The 18146-nt window shown below is 48.1% G+C and overlaps 1 protein-coding gene across 1 annotated transcript; it reads right to left on the bottom strand.

Moving 5' to 3' along the window:
* Positions 1-1681: 1681 nt before the first annotated feature.
* LOC127576370 (gastrula zinc finger protein XlCGF71.1-like) lies at positions 1682-2745 on the bottom strand (the record flags this gene model as incomplete). Its single annotated transcript, XM_052026889.1, has 1 exon — positions 1682-2745. A coding segment is annotated over one exon (813 nt), but the record flags the coding sequence as incomplete, so codon positions are not given.
* Between the last annotated feature and the right edge of the window lie 15401 nt (positions 2746-18146).

The following is an 18146-nucleotide window of genomic DNA, read 5'->3' as shown; positions in this document are numbered from 1 at the left end:
AACATACTCAAGGACCCCACCCACCCCTGGTTATTCTCTCTTCTTCCCTCTCCTGTCGGGCAGAAGATACAAGAGCCTGAGAACACGTACCACCAGGATCAAGGACAGCTTCTATCCCGCTATAAGACTCTTGAATGGACCTCTTGTATAATAACGATGAACTACTGATCTCCCAGTCTACGTTGTCGTGGCCCTTGCACTTTATTTGTGTACCTGCACTTTCTCTGTAACACCATATTCTGCATTCATTTTTTTTCCTTTTGTACTACCTGGATGCACTGATGTATGGAACGATCTGCCTGGATGGCATGCAAACAGAACCTTTTCACAGTATGTCAGTATATGTGACAATAATAAACCAATTACCATCTCATTGGGTGCCTGTGAGGTGGTGTCTTTGATGGTGAAACACTCCCACAACGTGTCTGCCTTTGGGGCGCTCAGCTCTCCAGAGAAGTCTTTTCACGTTTGAGAACACCACCACTAAAACCACATCTAAAACCACACTGAAATCTCACAAGCAGCAGACAGCCTCGCTTTGAGGGATTGGTACGTGTCTGTGGGTGTGAAACCCGAGGTGCCAAACCTTGCCTCCGGAAACCGCACCTCGAGTTCTGTGGGCGAACTGTCAGGTGACTGCGCAACAGCTGGGAGCCTGACAAACATCGAACGAGACTGTCTCGCAATGAATTATCGCAAGGCGGGTCGGATTCAGTTGGAGGGAGGACACTCAATGGCCGTCTGCGAACAGATTTACCGCTTTGGAGACCAAAGAGATTCTGCAGATGCTGGAAATCTGGAGCAACACAAAACGCTGGAGGAACCCAGGTCAGGCAGCATCTATGGTGGTGGTGGTGAGGGGGGGGTTGATAATGGACAGTCGACATTTCAGGTCGAGACCCTTCATCTGGACTCAAAGATAGAGGGGAGAGAGCCAGAATAAAAAGGTGGAGGGAAGGGTGGGGCAAAGAGGTGGATCCAGGGTTGATAGGCAGATGAGGGAGGGGGGAGACGGGAACAGCGTCAGAAGCTGGGAGGTGATCGGTGGAAGTGCCAAAGGACTGAAGATGATGGAATTTGACAGGAGAGGACGGTTGAGCATAGAATCGAGGGAGGGAGGTGGGGAGGGCAGAGGGGAGGGGAACCACTGTGTGGACAACAGGCAGATGGAGAGGGTGGGGGAGAGGGAGAGACGTGGTGGTGGTGGTGGTGGTGGTGGTGGTGGGGGCCAGGTGGATCAGGAGGAGAGAAAAGGGACAGAGGGGGAGCATTTACCGGAAGTTGGAGAATTCAATGTTTGTGCCGCCAGGTTGAACTGCTGTTTTGCCTGAATACCTCCCAGTTATTGGTGGGAACGGCTGATGGAACCCCACTGCATTCTCATCAACAAGGCCCCAGCCTTGTGCTGCAGTCTGTTTGCTGAGAACCCCTCCTGTCGAATCCATAGAACAGTACAGCACAGGAACAGGTCCTTCGCCCCACGATCAAGGTAGATGGGAGAAGAGAGCCGGAGCAAGGGTTTGGATGATCAGCTGTGTTCGTATTGAATGGTACAGCAGGCTCGAAGGGCCAAATGGCCTTGTCCTGTTTCTATTCTCAATGTTTAATGTCGACGGTAGAATTTTTTAATATTAAGATTCATTTTTAACTGGAGGATTTTATTAGAAAAGAAAATGCAGCTGATTAAACGAAATGGAGGGCTCACAAATTTTGGTCCTTACAGGGGCACCCACCAACTCTGAGCAATGTGAAACAGTTAATAATTCACAAAATGTGCTCTGAAGAAAATTTATTTGACCAACACCCATGACATTAAGCACCAGCCGCCTCCAGCGATTGTCACTGTGAACAAACTCCAGCTCTTGCACTGGGCGCGGTTCAGCGCTGGACGTCACTAACCGTGGCAACAGCAGTGCAAGTTAACCCCTGCGGTCACTTGTGAGCTCGCTGGTGCCTCAGCAGGAGGAAGGCCTGTGTGTATCCCCTCCCACACACGGCACAGCTGAACGGCCTCTCCCCGGTGTGCATCAGCTGGTGCTTCATTCTCTCCGCGTACCTTTTGAAGCTTCTCCCGCACTCGGAGCACTTGAAGCACCTCTCGTCGCTCTGGCTGCAGTGGTGCTTCAGCAGGTGGGAGGAGCGGGTGAATCCTTTCCTGCACTCAGAGCAGGTGAAGGGCCTCTCCCCGGTGTGGACGGTCTGGTGTTTCAGCAGGTCACTCGACTGCCCGAAGCACTTGCCGCAGTGAGAGCATCCGAAGGGCCTCTCGCCCGTGTGAGTCTGCTGATGGATCCTCACCTCCCCGGGGCTCTTGAAGCTCTTGCTACAGTCCGGGCAACCGAACGGCCTCTCATCAGTGTGAACCCGCTGGTGTTTCAGCAGGTGGGACGACTGCGTGAAGCCCTTTCCGCACACGGAGCAGGGGAACGGCCTCTCGCCGGTGTGGCTTCGCCGGTGTCTGACCAGGTGTGAGGAGTGGGTGAAGCCCTTCCCGCACACAGAGCAGGTGAACGGCCTCTCCCCGGTGTGGACCCGCTGGTGGGTCAGGAGGGCGGAGGACTGAGCAAACCCCTTCTTACACACGGTGCAGGGGAATGGCCTCTCCCCAGTGTGAGTGCGACGGTGGACCTCCAGCTGGGAGGGGTAGTTGAATCCCTTCCCACAGTCCCCACACTGATAGGGCTTCTGCGTCACTTGGTGCTCCTTGTGTCTCTCCAGGGTGGACGGTCGGTTGAAGCCCCTTCCTCAGCAGAACGCATGCATGGATTCTCCCTGTGGTGAGTGTGGAGACGTTACGTCAGGTGGTATAACTGGTGTAATGCACTTAGTCATAGAGTTGTACAGCTTAGGAACAGGCCCTTCGGCCCAACATGACTATGCTGACCACCATGATGATCTATAACTAATCCCACTCGCCTGCATTAATTCCATATCCCTCTGTGCGCTGCTCATTCAAGTACATCCAGATGCCTCTTAAATGTTGTTACTGTTCTGCATCTATCAACTACAACTTGTGTAAAAACGTACCCCTCTCACCTTAAACGTATGCCCTCTAGTTTTAGACAGCCCTTTCATGGGAAACAGGCTCTGGCTATCTTCCCCATGTCCGTCACAATTTTATATACCTCTATCATGTCACCTCTCAGCCTCCTTCACTCCAGGGAAAGCAGACCCAGCCTATCCAATCTCTCCTGATAACTCAAGGCCTTAAATCCAGTCATCATCCTTTTCTGTACCCTCTCCAGCTTCATCACTTCCTTCCTGTAGTGTGTCGACCAGAACAACGCAGAATACTCCTCCTACACAGCTGAAACATGATGTCCCAACACTTGTACTCATTGCCTCTGCCAATGAAGGCAAGCGTGCCAAATGCCTTCCTCCCCACGCTGTCTACCAGTGTTCCCATTTTCAGGGAACTATGTACTTCTACCCCGAGCTATCTTTGTTCAACAATGCTCCCCAGTGCCCCGCCATTCACTATGCAAGCCCTGCACTGAGGTGGAACTTTCCAAAATGCATGACTTTGCACCTGCTGAGTTAAATTCCATCCCCACTTCCCCAGTTGATGCTGCTGTAAACCTCAGGCAACCTTCTTCACTGTCCACTGCATCACCAATGTTGGCGTCATCCATAAACTTACCATCCATGTCACCTGGCAAACAACAGGGGAGCCAGCATCGATCCCTGAGGAAAACCACTGGGCACAGGCTCCAATCTGAAAAACAACCCTCCACAACCACCCGACTCCATCCACCAAGGCAATTTTGCATCCAATTTGCTAACTCATCCTGGATCCCATGTGATCTCACCTTCTGGACCAGCCTACCGTGTGAGACCTTGCTGAGTGTAGGGAGAAGATGCCTCCTCAATCCTCTGGGTCACTTCACAAATTCGTGAGAAATGCCCTCCCACACACAAAGCCACGATGACCATCCCTAATCAGTCCTTGCCTTTCCAAATGCAAAAAAAAATCCTGTCCCTCAGAACCCGACCAGTAATTTTCCCCACCACTGATGTGTGCCTCACCAGCCTGTCATTCCCTGGCTTATCCTTGCAGCCCTTCTTAAATAAAGGCACACATTAGCTATCCTCAGTGTTCTGACACCTCACCCGCGTCTAAGGAAGATACAAAAGTCTCTGCTGAGGCCGCAGCAATCTCCTCTCTTGCTTCCCATAACATCCGAGGACACACCCGGTCAGGCCCCAGGGATTTATCCACCTTTATGCATTTCAAGACCTCCTGCGTAATGTTGACATGTGCCAGGATATCTCCGTCCCCTTGCCTGTACTCACTACTTCCACGTCCTTCTCCATGGTGAGTACAGATGAGAAGTATTCACTGACAATCTTCCCAGTTCCCCCATGGCTCCATGCAGCCTTGCCCTTCACTCTAACAGGAACATGTTGGCCCTGAGCTCTTCCCATCTCACTTTTGAAAGCCTCCACTTGCAAGACGTCCCTCTGCATACTAACAGCCTCTCCCAATCAACAATTCCTGTCTGATGCCATCAGAGTTAGCTTTCCCCACCAATTTCGAATGACTCAAGGACCGGTCCTCGTGTTTTCCATAACAATCTTGAAACGAAGGGAATTACGGTCACTGGTCCCAACGTGCTCCCCCCACCAACACATCAACTAATTGTTCTGCCTCATTTCCCAAGAGTGTAGCTCCTTCTCCAGTAGGGCCTTCTACATATTGCTTCAGAAAACTTTTCTGGACACATTTAACAAATTCCACCCCACCTAATCCCTTAGCACGATGGTGGTCCCAGTTAATACCAGGGAAGTTAGAATCAGCTACTATTACAAATATATGATTCCTATACCTATCTGTGATTTCCCTGTACATTTGCTGACTATTGGGGGTGGGGGGAGGCAAAGAGGGGGCAAGAGTACAATCCCATGAAAATGATCACCACTTTCTCATCTCTAAGCTCTACACATAGGGACTCACTGGATGCTCCCCAAGGTATATTCTCTCGAAGTACTGCAGTGATGATCTCCTTCATCAATAGTCCAACTCCCCCTCCTCTCTTACCTCCACCTCTATCACACTTGTAGCATCTGTACCCCGGACCATTGAGCTGTCAGTCCTGCCCCACCCTCAACCACGTTTCCATAACCTCTGTAATATCACAATCTGCCAATCAATGTTCCAAATTCCTCTGCCTTACCTGTCGGGCTTCTTGCATTGAAGTAAATGCAGTTTAGCCTTCCATGCTCCTTGTCCTGCCTCTTGCCCCTGCCTGCTCTAACCTCTGTATTTGCTCCTAATTTCTCATCTGTTGAGACTATTGTTTTGGGTCCCACCCCTCTGCCACACTAGTTTAAACTCACCAGAGTGGCACTAGCAAATTTTGCCGCAGGGATATAGGTCCCCCTCCAGTTCAGATGCAACCCGTCTCTCTTGTACCTCTGTCCCAGAAGGGATCCCAATGGTCCAAGTAGCTGAAGCCCTCCCACCTGCACCAGTTCTTTAGCTAAACATTCATCTGCCCTATCCTCCTATTCCTTCCCTTGCTAGCATTTGACACACCTCTACTGTTCTAATGATTACTCCATCATTACAACAGTAGAGGTCCTGCTTTTTAACCTTCTGCCTAACTCCCTGTATTCACTTTGCAGGACTTCATCCCTCTTCCTGCTGATGTCATTGGTTCCAATATGGACCACGAGCTCTGCCTGCTCACCCTCCCCTTTCAGAGACCCACTCTGTACCCACTTAAGTGTGTGTTTCTCAGAGCTTCACCATTCTCAGTGATTTTTTTTTTGAAGTTACTCTCTGTCTTCAACTGGAATTTCTCATCTGCAAATCCTCCCCAACCATCATTCCTATAACAACATTTATAAAGTTCAGTGCTGTGGCTGAGTACAGACAAGTGTGAGGTAATAGATTCTGCTGTGTCAAATACCAACAGAACCTAGAGTTGTGGACACAGCCCAGCACATCACGGAAACCAGCCTCACCTCCATGCTCTGTCTTTACCTCTCGCTGGCTTGGTGAAGCAGCTAGCACAATCAAAAACCCCACCCACCTGGGTCATTCTCTCTTCTCCCTTCAGGCAGAAGATACAGGAGTCTGAGGGCACGTACCACCAGGCTCAAGTTCAGATTCTATCCCACAGTGATAAGACTATTGAACGATTTCCTTATACGATAAGATGGACTCTTGACCTCACAATCTACCTTGTTATGACCTTGCATCTTATTGTCTACCTGCACTGCACTTCCCTGTAACTGTGACATGTTCCTCTGTATTCTGTCATTGTTTTTACCCCATACTACCTCAATGCACCCTGCACTACCTCAATGCACTGTGTAATGAATTGACCTGTATGATCGGTATGCAAGACACATTTTTCACTGTACCTCGGTACAAGCGACAATAATAAACCAATACCAACAAATGGCAGGGACCTTAGGAGTATTGCACAGGGGGACTTGGGGTGCAAATTCATAGCTCCCTGAAAGTGGTGACCCAGGTGGATGGAATAGTGAAGAAGGCATTTGGCACACTTGCCTTCATAGGCCAAGCCATTGAGTTTAAGAGTTGGGATGTCATGTTGGAGCTGTAGAACATGTACAGTTCTGGTTGCCACACTACAGGAAGGATGTGCCAGCATTATAAGGAGTGCAGAAGAGATTCACCAGGATGTTATCTCGTGGGGCCTTCCACATATTGCTTGAAAGAACTTTCCTTGATGCACTTAACAAATTCCACCCCATCTAATCCCTTAGCATTATGGCAGTCCCAGTTAATGTTAGGGTGCTGAGGGGAAACTAATAGAAGGACGCAAGATTACGAGGGTCAGGGTCTTTTCTCCAGGGTGGGGGAGTCTAAGACTCGAGGGCATGGGCTTAAGGTAAGAGCGGTGAAATTTAAAGGGGACCTGAGGGGCCTGTTTTCACACAGATGGCAGTGCGTATGTGGAACGAGCCACCAGAGGTGGTGACTGAGGCAGGTACAATTACAACATTTAAAAGGCATTTGCACAGGTAGATTGGTTTAATATTGTCACACGTACTAGGGTACTGAGGTACAGGTACACAGTAGTGTAGCAGTTAGCGTAACGCTATTACAGCGGCAGTGACCCAGGTTCAATTCCGGCCGCCGTCTGTAAGGAGTTTGTACGTTCTCCCCACGTCTGCGTGGGTTTCCGCCAGGTGCTCCGGTTTCCTCCCACATCCCAAAGACGTACGGGTTAGGAAGCTGTGGGCATGCTATGGGCATGAGCTGTGGGCGCCAGAAGCGTGGCTACCCACAGAACACTCAACGCTTGCGGGCTACCCACAGAACACTCAACGCAAAAGATGCATTTCACTGTGTGTTTCGATGTACATGTGACTAATGAAGATATCTATCTATCTAAACTTTGTTTTGCATGCCATCCATACGGATCATTTCATTACAACAGTGCATTGAGGTGGTACAAGGCAAAACAATAACAGAACACAGAATAAGGTGTTACAGTTACAGAGAAAGTGCAGTGCAGGCAGGCAATAAGATGCCAGGTCATAATGAGGTAGGTCGTGAGGTCAAGAGTCCATCTTATCATCACGGGGATAGGAAAAGAGCAAAGGGGTAAATGGGATGAGCATAGACAGGCATCCATATTGGCATGGATGAGTTGGGCCAATGGACTTGTTTCTATCCTGTACAACTCTACATGAAGGAATGACAACTCTGGTTTCTGTGGAACGTCAAGGGGCAGCACAGCTGGTAGAGCTGCTGCCTCTGGTGACCTGACTTCAGTCCTGACTTCCGGTGCTGCCTGTGTGGAGTTTGCAAGTTCTCCTCGTGAGTTTCTACCTGATGCTCTTGTTTCCTCCCTCTGTTGGTTAATTGGCCGCTGTAAATTGCCCCGAATGTGTAGCTGAGTGGTCAAATCTCACAGTCGTAGCAAGATACTGCATTGAAACGGGCCTTTCAGCCCACTGAATCTGCACCGTCCATCGAGCCCCAATCTGGGGTGAGTTGAGGAGAATGTAGAGGGGAGGGCGTAGATGGTCGATGTTTGATTCAGTGGGCCAGAAGTCCTGTTTCTGCACAGTACGACTCCATTCATTTATTTCTCATTTTACTTAAACTGTTGATTTCCTGTCCAACATACTCGTTCCTCTCCTAGAGTCAGAGTAATACAGTACAGAAACAGGCCCTTTGGCCCAACTGGTCCATGCCAACCACAATATCCTCCCTGCTAGTCCCAGTTGCCTGCGTTTGGCCCATAACCAAGCACCCCCCCCCCACCCTATCCAAATGTCTCTTAAACGTTGCAACTGTACCTGCCTCGACCACTTCCTCTGGCAGCTCATTCCAGGTCCCTCATTATCCTCTGTGTACGGAAGTTACCTCTCAGGTCTCAGTTAAATCTCGCAGCCCCTCTCTTCTTGTATCTGTGCCCTCTAGTTTTAGGCTCCCCAACCCTGGGGAAAAGACTGACCGTCCACCTTATCCTTACCCCTCATGATTTTATGAACTTCCATGAGGTCACCCCTCATTCTCCTAAACCCCAAGGAATAAAGATCCAGCGTGGCCAACCTCTCCCTATAACTCAGCATCCCCGTAAATCTCTTCTGCACCCTCTCCAATTCCAGTGTGTTGTATACCACAGGAATTCCTAGATGAAAACACCATTTGGTCTGGACAAGCACTCCTCACTGTGGATGATCACTAATCAATTAGACCACAATAGATTGAGACATGGATTAAGAATACCCCATTTGCTGAGCTCTTGAGGGATCTTTAATATCCACCCAAGAGGGCAGAGAACAATCCTTTGTATACTATCTTTTCCAAAAGACAAAAGCAAACATAGGCCAGGGAAACATTGTGGATTCTGTATTGGCCTGCAGACACAAATTCAAATCCCACCACAGCAAATAGAGAGTTTAAATTTAACATGTTTTTAAAACCCTGCGACAAAAAGTGAGCGTCTGAGTGACCAGAACACTTTCAAATGCTTGAAAAAGAAATCTGATACACTAACGTCCTTCAGGAAAGGAAATCCACTCTACATATGACAGCCTACGCCTGACTATCCGTTCCAGTCACGGGGGATGAGGGGGAAAGTGCCGGCACGGACAATGGAGGAAACTTGAACAGAATGCTCTCCACCTACGGGGGCAATTGGGCCACAGTCCCTGCCGTTTGTCCACTAGGTTCTGGGCATTATAAATGCTGAGCTTGCCAGCGTAACCTTGTGAATAGATACGTAAAGATCCCTTTGAGGTTGCTCAAGGGCGCAGTGGAGGAGACGTCATTATTTCCAAAAGCTTTTACCCAATGATTGGGGGAAATATGCATTGTCCTTTTTCAATCCCGACAGCAATCTCATCGTCCGTAACCATTCGCACAAGAAGCCATAGAACCTCAACTCCCTGCATGTTAAAAATTCTACTTAAAATACATTTTTTTACTCACTTGGTTCCTGATTGGGAGATTTTTCAAAACATCCCAACCACTGCCATTCCTCCTCATCCTGAACCAGCCCCGTCTCTCTTGTCCTGTGTTAGACACCTGCAAATCCCATCCTTCCCGTGCACCGATTGGTGGAAGAACCTCGGCCGGTTGGTCCGCCAGCCGGTTACTCCTACTCTGATTGGCTGATCGTACACGTCAATCACACCTCCCGACGACATTAAGCGGCTGCCCTAAATATTGTGATTTGCGTAGCTGAGGATTTTACAGTGAACAATTGAATGCAATCGTCTTCGGAAAACGGAGGGAAAAATAAATGCAAATTACTTCCTAACTACCAACCTTGCCTAAATGTTGTAAAATGGCGATCTGCTCCAGGACAGGGACAGGACGTGACATGAGGGTTTCCGGTACCCAGCTTTCTTTTTGTTTATACCCCGCCACATGCTCTACTTTCCGATCCGCCCTCTGCCCGTCTTCAGGTCGCCTGAATGGCGGTGCTCATACCCAGAATGCGCAGCGCGCCAAAAGGCGGCCTATCTGTGATTAAACGGCCACAAGTGCGCAGGCGCGAAGGGCCCCTCCTCGGAGGTGACACAAGCGATTGCAGATGCTGGAATCTGGAGCGGAAACAAACCGCTGGGGGAGCTCAGCGCCATCTGCGGAGGCAACGGGAGGGTCGACTATTCGGGTCGGGACGGATAATGTGGAGGGAAGACAGCCCATATAACGAGGTGAGAGGGAAGGTGAGACAGGGGCTGGTAGGTGAGGTGGAGGAGAGGGAGAGGGAGAGAAGGCGGTAAGCGGACCCAGATAAGGGAGGAATGATGGGCAGATGAAGCTAGATGGGAGGAGGGGTGTTGAGAGACAGATGCTGCTGGCAAACTGTTAAAGATTCATTATGTGGTTCCACATCACCTCCCAGCCTCTTGTCTCCACTTCCCCCTTCCCTCCCGGCGCTGTCCGCCTACTGGTCTGTTTCCACCTATCACCAGCCAGGAAAAACACCATCCCCATGTCGACTCTGCAAAGTCCTCTCAGAATTTAATGTTTGAATGAGGTCACTTCTCATTCTTCAAAACTCTCGAGAACAGTGAGCTAGCCGTCTCATCTGACAGACCTATCAAACAAGGAGCCAGTCTGGTGAACCTTCACTGCAGTACTTTCCTATGAAGCAGCACTCCTACGAGCTGCATCATTCTGCCACCCCAAACCGATTGATTGGCTGAGCCACCTATAAGCACCTTTAACATAGCAAGATGTCTCAAGATGCTTTACAAGAGCGGCTAGCTAACCACATTTAACTCTGAGTTACATATGGAGGTATTAGGGTAGATGACCAAAAACTTGGTCAGTAATGGGTAGCGCATTGAAACAGTTGGTGGAGCTGCAGTTTCACAGCTTCAGTGACCTGGGTTCAATCCTGACCCTGGCTGGAGTTCATATCTTTTCCCTGTGACCGCATAGGTTTCTTCCCAGTGCTGTGATTTCCTCACACATCCCAATGACATGTGTTGGTAGGTTAATTGGCCGCTGTAAATTGCCTCCTTGGTTTTTTTTTATCTACCTGTCTCCTGGTCTGCTATTCTTGAATCAAAGACTCTTGGCAGCAGATCTATCCCCACCATGATCCCGGGTGACCAATGACAGGTGGCTCTTCACAGAGAGCTCTGTCTGAGAGAAATTGGGTTCTGAGAACCTAGCGCACAACCATAGCATCTGAACTTAGAGAATGGGTGCACAGAATGGAGGTGTTGGAATTGGGTGTTTATTTGATATTTAAAATAACATATTTATGCAGTCCCTTCAACATCGTATGCCTTGTACGGCTGTTATAGAAAATGTGCCTCTGAGCTTCATGAGGAGTCAGGGTGGAATTTAGAGTAAAAACAGAAAATGCTGGGTCCTTCATCAGACCCAAAGCACCAATAGTTTCTCACTCCACAGATGCTGCTTGGCCTGCTGAGTATTTCCTGCATTTTCTGTTATTTTTATTTCAGATTTCTGGCATTTTGCAAACTTACAGGTCTTTTTTGATATCCAGAATTTGAGGTTGGCTGGAGTCCCATTACCCAAATCACTGCCTTCAAATAAGAAACTGCCAGCGACCTGGGTTCAATTCCGGCCGCTGCCTGTAAGGAGTTTGTACGTTCTCCCCATGTCTGCGTGGGTTTCCTCCGGGTGCTCCGGTTTCCTCCCACATTCCAAAGACATACGGGTTAGGAGTTGTGGGCGTGCTATGCTGGCACCGGAAGTGTGGCGACACTTGCAGGCTGCCCCCAGAACACTATGCAAAAAGATGCATTTCACTGTATGTTTTGATGTACATGTGATTAATAAAAATATCTCATCTCAAATGATATCTGGAAGGAAGGCCTTTTTACTGTATAATTTTCCTAGCCTGGGTACTTGACCTGGAAGGAATAAGTTCTGGGATTGGTCCTGAGGTGTATATGAATTTGAAGCAAATATTAGCACCTCAAGCCCGTCTGAATATTCAAAATGGCCACGGCTGCTCGGATTCAGTTCTACCTTTCACCCCTTGCTTAACAAGAATTTATCTACATTTGATTAAAAAATATTTAGATTCTGCATCTGCCCCCCTTTTGAGGAAGGGAGTACCCAAGACTTGTCAGCGCCTTTGGCCTCCTAATTCTAGATTTCTCCCACAGGGGGAAACACCCTCTCCAAAACTATCCTGTCAAGAGTTCCCAGGAATGACGTCAGGACCTGGGCGCTATTTGGTACAGATTTACCCCACAGGTACACGGGCCTAGGAATTTGCTGTTGGCAAAGAGCAATGCCAGTCTGTCACCCACCTTCAAATTATTTGAAATCTACCCCAGGGAACTTACAGGAGGAACTTGCAGTAACAGTCCAAATCCTTCCTAGTGAGGTTTAAAAATAAGATTATGTCCAGAATCTACCCCTTGCTTTTGAAATATTATGTTGGCAACCCCAGCACAGGGAGCTGAAAACATGTTCACAGAGAGGGGTTTTAGGGAACAACTTGAAAGAGGCAGAAGGGTTTAGGAAGAGAATTCCAGGGAATAGGGACCTAGTGGCTGAAGGCAAGGTTACTGCTGGCGGAGAGACCTAATGAGGCTGAGCAAGTGCCAGAATTGAAGGAGGATGTAGATCTTGGAGTGTTGTAGGTTCTGGAGGCGATTCCTGAAATAGCACGGAGAAAGGTCACAGAGAGACTGCAAAATGGCGAGAATTTTAAAACTGCTTAACCAGGAACCAATGGAGAACTGGAGCACCAAAGGACCAAATGGAGTGGGAGAAAAGTGGGACACTGGCAGCAGAAATCTGGATGTACTTGAGTAAGGTAAGGGATTGTTGTGTTGGAATAGTGGAGTCGGGGGTAACAAAGACGCAGGTGAGGTTTCAGCAGCAGATAAACTGAAGCAGGAGTGTATTTGGGCAATATTCTGGAGGTGGGAATAGGTGTTCATAATGACTGCATGGAGATATGGTCCAAATATCATCCTGGAATCAATTATGTCATCAAACTTGCAGTCTGGTAGTTTCAGAATTAACAGGAAAGAATAAGTAGTTTAGAGAAGGATTCCTGAAAGTGTGCAAGACTTCACTTTCAAGGACTGTGTGTGAATACTTAAAGGGAGAGGGATGATCTGCTTATGAGTACTGGCATGTGTCAGCTCCATATATTAAACCGGGAAAAGCATCTTAGGAATAGCAACTTCAGTTTGTTAAATGCCAGCTCCTTGCAGTAAAGGGAACAATGCATCTCAATCCTCTCCGGTGTTAATCACTCAACTACTTATGGCTGCGTCTCCAGCTGTCGAACCCCTAAGCTCAGAGATTCCCTTTCGAAACCTCCCTCTTTGAGACATGCGTTAAAATTTACCTCGGAGTCATTCTGCATGGAAACAGGCACTTTGGCCCACTAAATCCACGTCAACTCTCAAGCACCCATTCGCATTAATCCTTTTTTATTCTCATCAACTCTTACCCCACCCCCCCCCCACCTCAACTCGTGCATCTTTGAGACGTGGAAGGAAACTGAAGCATCCAGAGGAAACACACACGATTGCGGAGGGAATGCGTGAACTCTACAATGACAGTACCTGAGGTAGGACTGAACCCGGGTCTCTGGGCTCTGTGAGGCAGCGGCTCTACCAGCTGCACCACTATGATGTCCACAGTGATCATTCTCCTAAGGTCAGGAATTTGCAACTGAAGTTATTTTACAAAGAATTTACCTTTTCGATACTTGTCACAAAAGTGTGGGCAGGCACGGTAGCGTAGCTTCTGGTTAGTGCGACGCTATTACAGCACCAGCGATCCAGGTTCAATTCCTGCCGCTGTCTGTAAGGAGTTTGTACGTTCTCCCCGTGTCTGCGTGGGTTTCCTCCGGGTGCTCCGGTTTCCTCCCACATTCCAAAGACGTATGGGTTAGGAAGTTGTGGGCATGCTATGTTGGCGCTGGGAGCGTGGCGACACTTGCAGGCTGCCCCCAGAACACTCTACGGAAAAGATGCATTTCACTGTGTGTTTCGATGTACATATGACTAATAAAGAAATCTTATAATCTGCAGTCCAAAATGTACAACTTGTTGCTTGAAGGATTCTGCTTATTAAAATTGCCAACTAGACTTTGCTGAGATTTTCTTGCTAACTTGAATATTAAACAGAGTGAGACCTTTGTGATCCAAAGAGAAGAGTCCCAGGTGGGGATAAGAAATGTTAATTTGAATTGTTTATAACTGTCTGCACATTTATCAGTGAGACTACACCAGTGTTTGGCAGCTGGGGTGGGTGATGAGGCTTTACCTGCACAGGTTGGAGGAGAGTGGACTTTCTCACTGTGGTACCTGTGCAGAAAGGCAGCAGGTACTGCAGATCAACTCAAATTTCCATTTCCAAGAGGGACAGGAAAAATAGTGAGGATGCTGAAAATCTGAAATAAGGGGAAGAGACTTTGGAAATGGATCAGCTGTTTGGGTAACCTACATAGTGCGGAAATCGGCCATTCAGCCCACGGGGTCTGTGCCAACCATCATGTACCCATATACACGAATCCTACACTACTCCCATTTTATTCTCCCTACGTTCCCATCAGTTTCCCCAGATTCGACCACTCATCTACACACTGGAGGCAATCTACAGTGACCAATGAACCTACCAACCTACACGTCTGTCCTGCCATCTTGTTGATGTTAGCTTTGCTGTTTGTTGTACTCAGCTTGGCCTTGAGACATTCCTACAATAATTTTTTTGGAGACGGGACACTTAGCAGAACCATCATTTAACAAGCTGATCTTTTCCTGTTTATCTCGTAGAGACTCCGGGCTGATTTATAGGTGGCTTTCTTTGGCACATACCGCTTACTTGTACTCAAATTTGTCCTGTGCCTCAAACATGCTCTTTTCTTTTATCTTCTCATGCTGGGGCTTGCCCCCGTTGTCCACGATGTATCTGCTCAGTGATGCTTTCAACCAATCCCGTGCATGGGACTCAATGCTCCACATTCGCCTTCAGCAGTTCCTTGCTTTGCTTCATATTCCTGTTTGATTGCCTTCCTTCTGCTGCTCTGTCACTTTGGATGCTCTCCTGGAGAGGGCGGGGGGGGGATGGGGCGGGGTTTATTTCCAGGGTAGATCACCATTAGTCACCGGGCTGCCATTACGTTCTGCCTTGACCTGCTCTTTAGCCTCTTGGCTTCTTTCTCTGCCATTCTCTGAAGAGTTCTGAGTTTACCTGCAATATGTTTAATGGTCTTCCACTTCTGTATTTGCATTGACAACTAATGCATCCACTGTTTCCATCTTCCAAACCTTGGGAAGCAGATCATCTAGTCTTGATGGTGGTGGTGTGGGGAGGGGGGGGGTGGGTGGTCTATCGGCTTACGGTGCTATTAATTCCTCCAAGATTTAAACTAGTCCTTTTTTTAAAAACTCATCATTGATGATCTTTCATGAGAACTGGAAAAGATAATAAGAGATCCGACTGAAAGCAAAACCCCAGCCTTGGTTGTCATCTTTCAAAATTCCAGATTCTGGACGTCACACACCAGGATCCTCCTTGGGCGCAGTAGTGCAGCGGTTAGCATGACGCTATTACAGCTCAAGCGACCTGGGTTCAATTCTGGCTGCTGTCTGTTAGGAGTTTGTACGTTTTCCCGTGTCTGCGTGGGCTTCCTCCCACATTCCAAAGACGTACGGGTTGGGAAGTTGTGGGCAATGCTATGTTGGCGTCGGAAGCGTGGCGACACTTGCGGGCTGCCCCCTGCACACTCCACGCAGAAGATGCATTTCACTGTGTGTTTCAATGTACATGTGACTAATAAAGAAATCTTACCTTACCATCTGAAAACCTCTCTTTATTTTTACAAATTACTGGATGCCTGTGTCCCTTCTGATGTCTCAAGCCGATTTTGGACAGAAAGGACTTAATGGGCAGATTGGAAAGGTTCGTATCTCTTTCATCCTTGGTAGGAATCTTCATGCCTTAGAACTTGGAAGGTGAAAATATAATGCAGGTTATGGCAGGGTTCTGTTCCTGAGATCTGTTCATAACCTGAACCATTTGCAAGTTGGAAATGTGGCTGCACGGCATTATATTTAAATAAAAACATAGGCCAACCAAGGGCAATGTGTAGTTAAACCAGGGCATTTAACTCAACCATTCAGAATTCTCTGCAAGATGCAATAATATTACTGCAAACTGAGTTCTCACCTGACAGATGTCTCCTGCCTCGCAGCAGCCAGCAAATCCATCCACCCAGTCTCCCAAACGCTTGTTCACTTGTATGGGCTGTACATAAATTGGGCGTTTGTAACTGGGGAGGACCTGTATCATTATTTAAGAAGAAAGAGAGAGACAGGAAACAAGGAACGATAGATTATTTGGATTGATATCAATCAAAGGAAGAATGCTATAGAAACAAGTGGAGACAGGGCACTTAGAAAATAATGGGAGGGTTAGGCAGAGTCAATATGGATTTGGAGATGGACATGGACAACATGGATGTTAGGAAAATCACATCAAACAAATCTGTTAACATTGTATCTAGCAGAAGAGACAAGGCTGGACCGGTGGGAATAGTATACAGGGATTTTCATGGTGCAAAGGATTCAAATGGTGCAAAGGCCTCAAATGGTGCAAAGGCCTTTGAGAAATGCCATCATTAAACAAAATTTGGGCACATGGGATTGGAGATGTTTCTGTGGATTGAGGACTGGTTAACAGGCAGTAAGAGTGATTAGTGGGAATGGTACAGGGTCCATGATGAGAAAGGGAATGGGATGAAAAGGACTGTTCCCCTGAGAGCCAGTATTAACTTGATAGGCTGACTTGCCTTCTATATGTTGTTAGGATGGAGAAATACAGTTATGACAAGAGAATGTCCAGGCTGCCAATGTCTTCCTTGGAGACAGTGGGGAGATTTAATTGAGATGTATAACACTTTGGGAGGCCCGGATAGGGTGAAAAGAGCTGCTTCCCTCAGCAGAGAGATCAGTAAGTTAAATGTGAGAAGGATGAGAGAGAAGTTGAGGAAAAATTAATTTACTCAATGAGTCCTGAGAGGCATCTACAAAACAATGCACAAGTGTGGTAGAGGCAGAAACCTGGACTGTGTTTAAAAAGTAGCTGGGGGAGCCTCAGAGTAGCGCAATTAACCATGTCCATCTTAGCCATAAACAACATGAGAAAATATCGGAAGCACTCAACGGGTCAAGCAACATCAGCAGATATTTCAGATCAACGACTGGTCATAGAATTGGAAAAGTGAGTTGCAGAGAGGGGGAGAAGTGGAGAGAATACAGGTCTGTAACAGGGTGTGGACCAAAGTTGCCAAGGTACTTTTTTAAAAAAAATAGGTAAGAGTCAGAAGAGGAAACACATTTAAACAGAAAGGTACAGCCAGATCAAAGTCAGAGTTTATTGTCACATGCACAAGTACAGGAATGCACAGGTACAATGAAAAGCTTGCTTGCAGCAGCATCACAGGCACAGAGCATCATATACACATTTGCAAGAAAAGATCACAAGATCACAAGACCATACAATTAGCAACATAAATTATATAAGAACTGTGAAGAGAAAAAACATGGATGATTGTCCGAAATTATTAAATCCCTGACCTTGCCAGCATAGGTTTGATGGGCCGTAGGACCGTGACCTGTGCGGAATATTGCAGGACGCTCTCCTCATTACTGGGAGCAGGTCGGCAGCAAGGACCATGAAGCCCCGCCCCCATGGACCTCACCAGTATGGCGCCCGCGCATGCGTCCTCCTACGCCCACAAAAAAGATGGTTGCCAGTCCCCATGGCAACTCCGGCCGTCCCTTATTCCCGCGGACCGTTATTCGGAGCCGGTTACCGCGCAATTGGGGGCGGCGAACCTTCCCTCGTTATTTTTAAACGGTGCGAGGGTTTGAATTAATCCTGAAAATGATCACCTTTTCCTCCTCCTTCCCAACCGGACTCATCGGCCGGGGCAGGTTTGCGCCGCTCGGCGACGGCGAACCTGCCAGCGAGAGGACGGAGCGCTCCTGCTGATGATTGACGTGGCTCCCGACCAATAACGACGGGGGATAGCTCCCAGCGCCCAGTTGCTCCTCCAACCAATCACAGCCATCGAAGCCTTGACTTCCTGCCGCTGGGCGGGCGCACCCGAGGTGACCCGTTGTCCTTTGTCCGGCGCTGGAAGTCAGCCCGGGCATCCGTTGCAGAGATTATGAGCAAAAGATGCAAT

This window comes from Pristis pectinata, chromosome 12, assembly GCF_009764475.1.
Source record: "Pristis pectinata isolate sPriPec2 chromosome 12, sPriPec2.1.pri, whole genome shotgun sequence".
Lineage (NCBI taxonomy): Eukaryota > Metazoa > Chordata > Chondrichthyes > Rhinopristiformes > Pristidae > Pristis > Pristis pectinata.
Note: the sequence above shows the minus strand (reverse complement) of the source record. Positions and strands in the feature narration are given on the sequence as shown.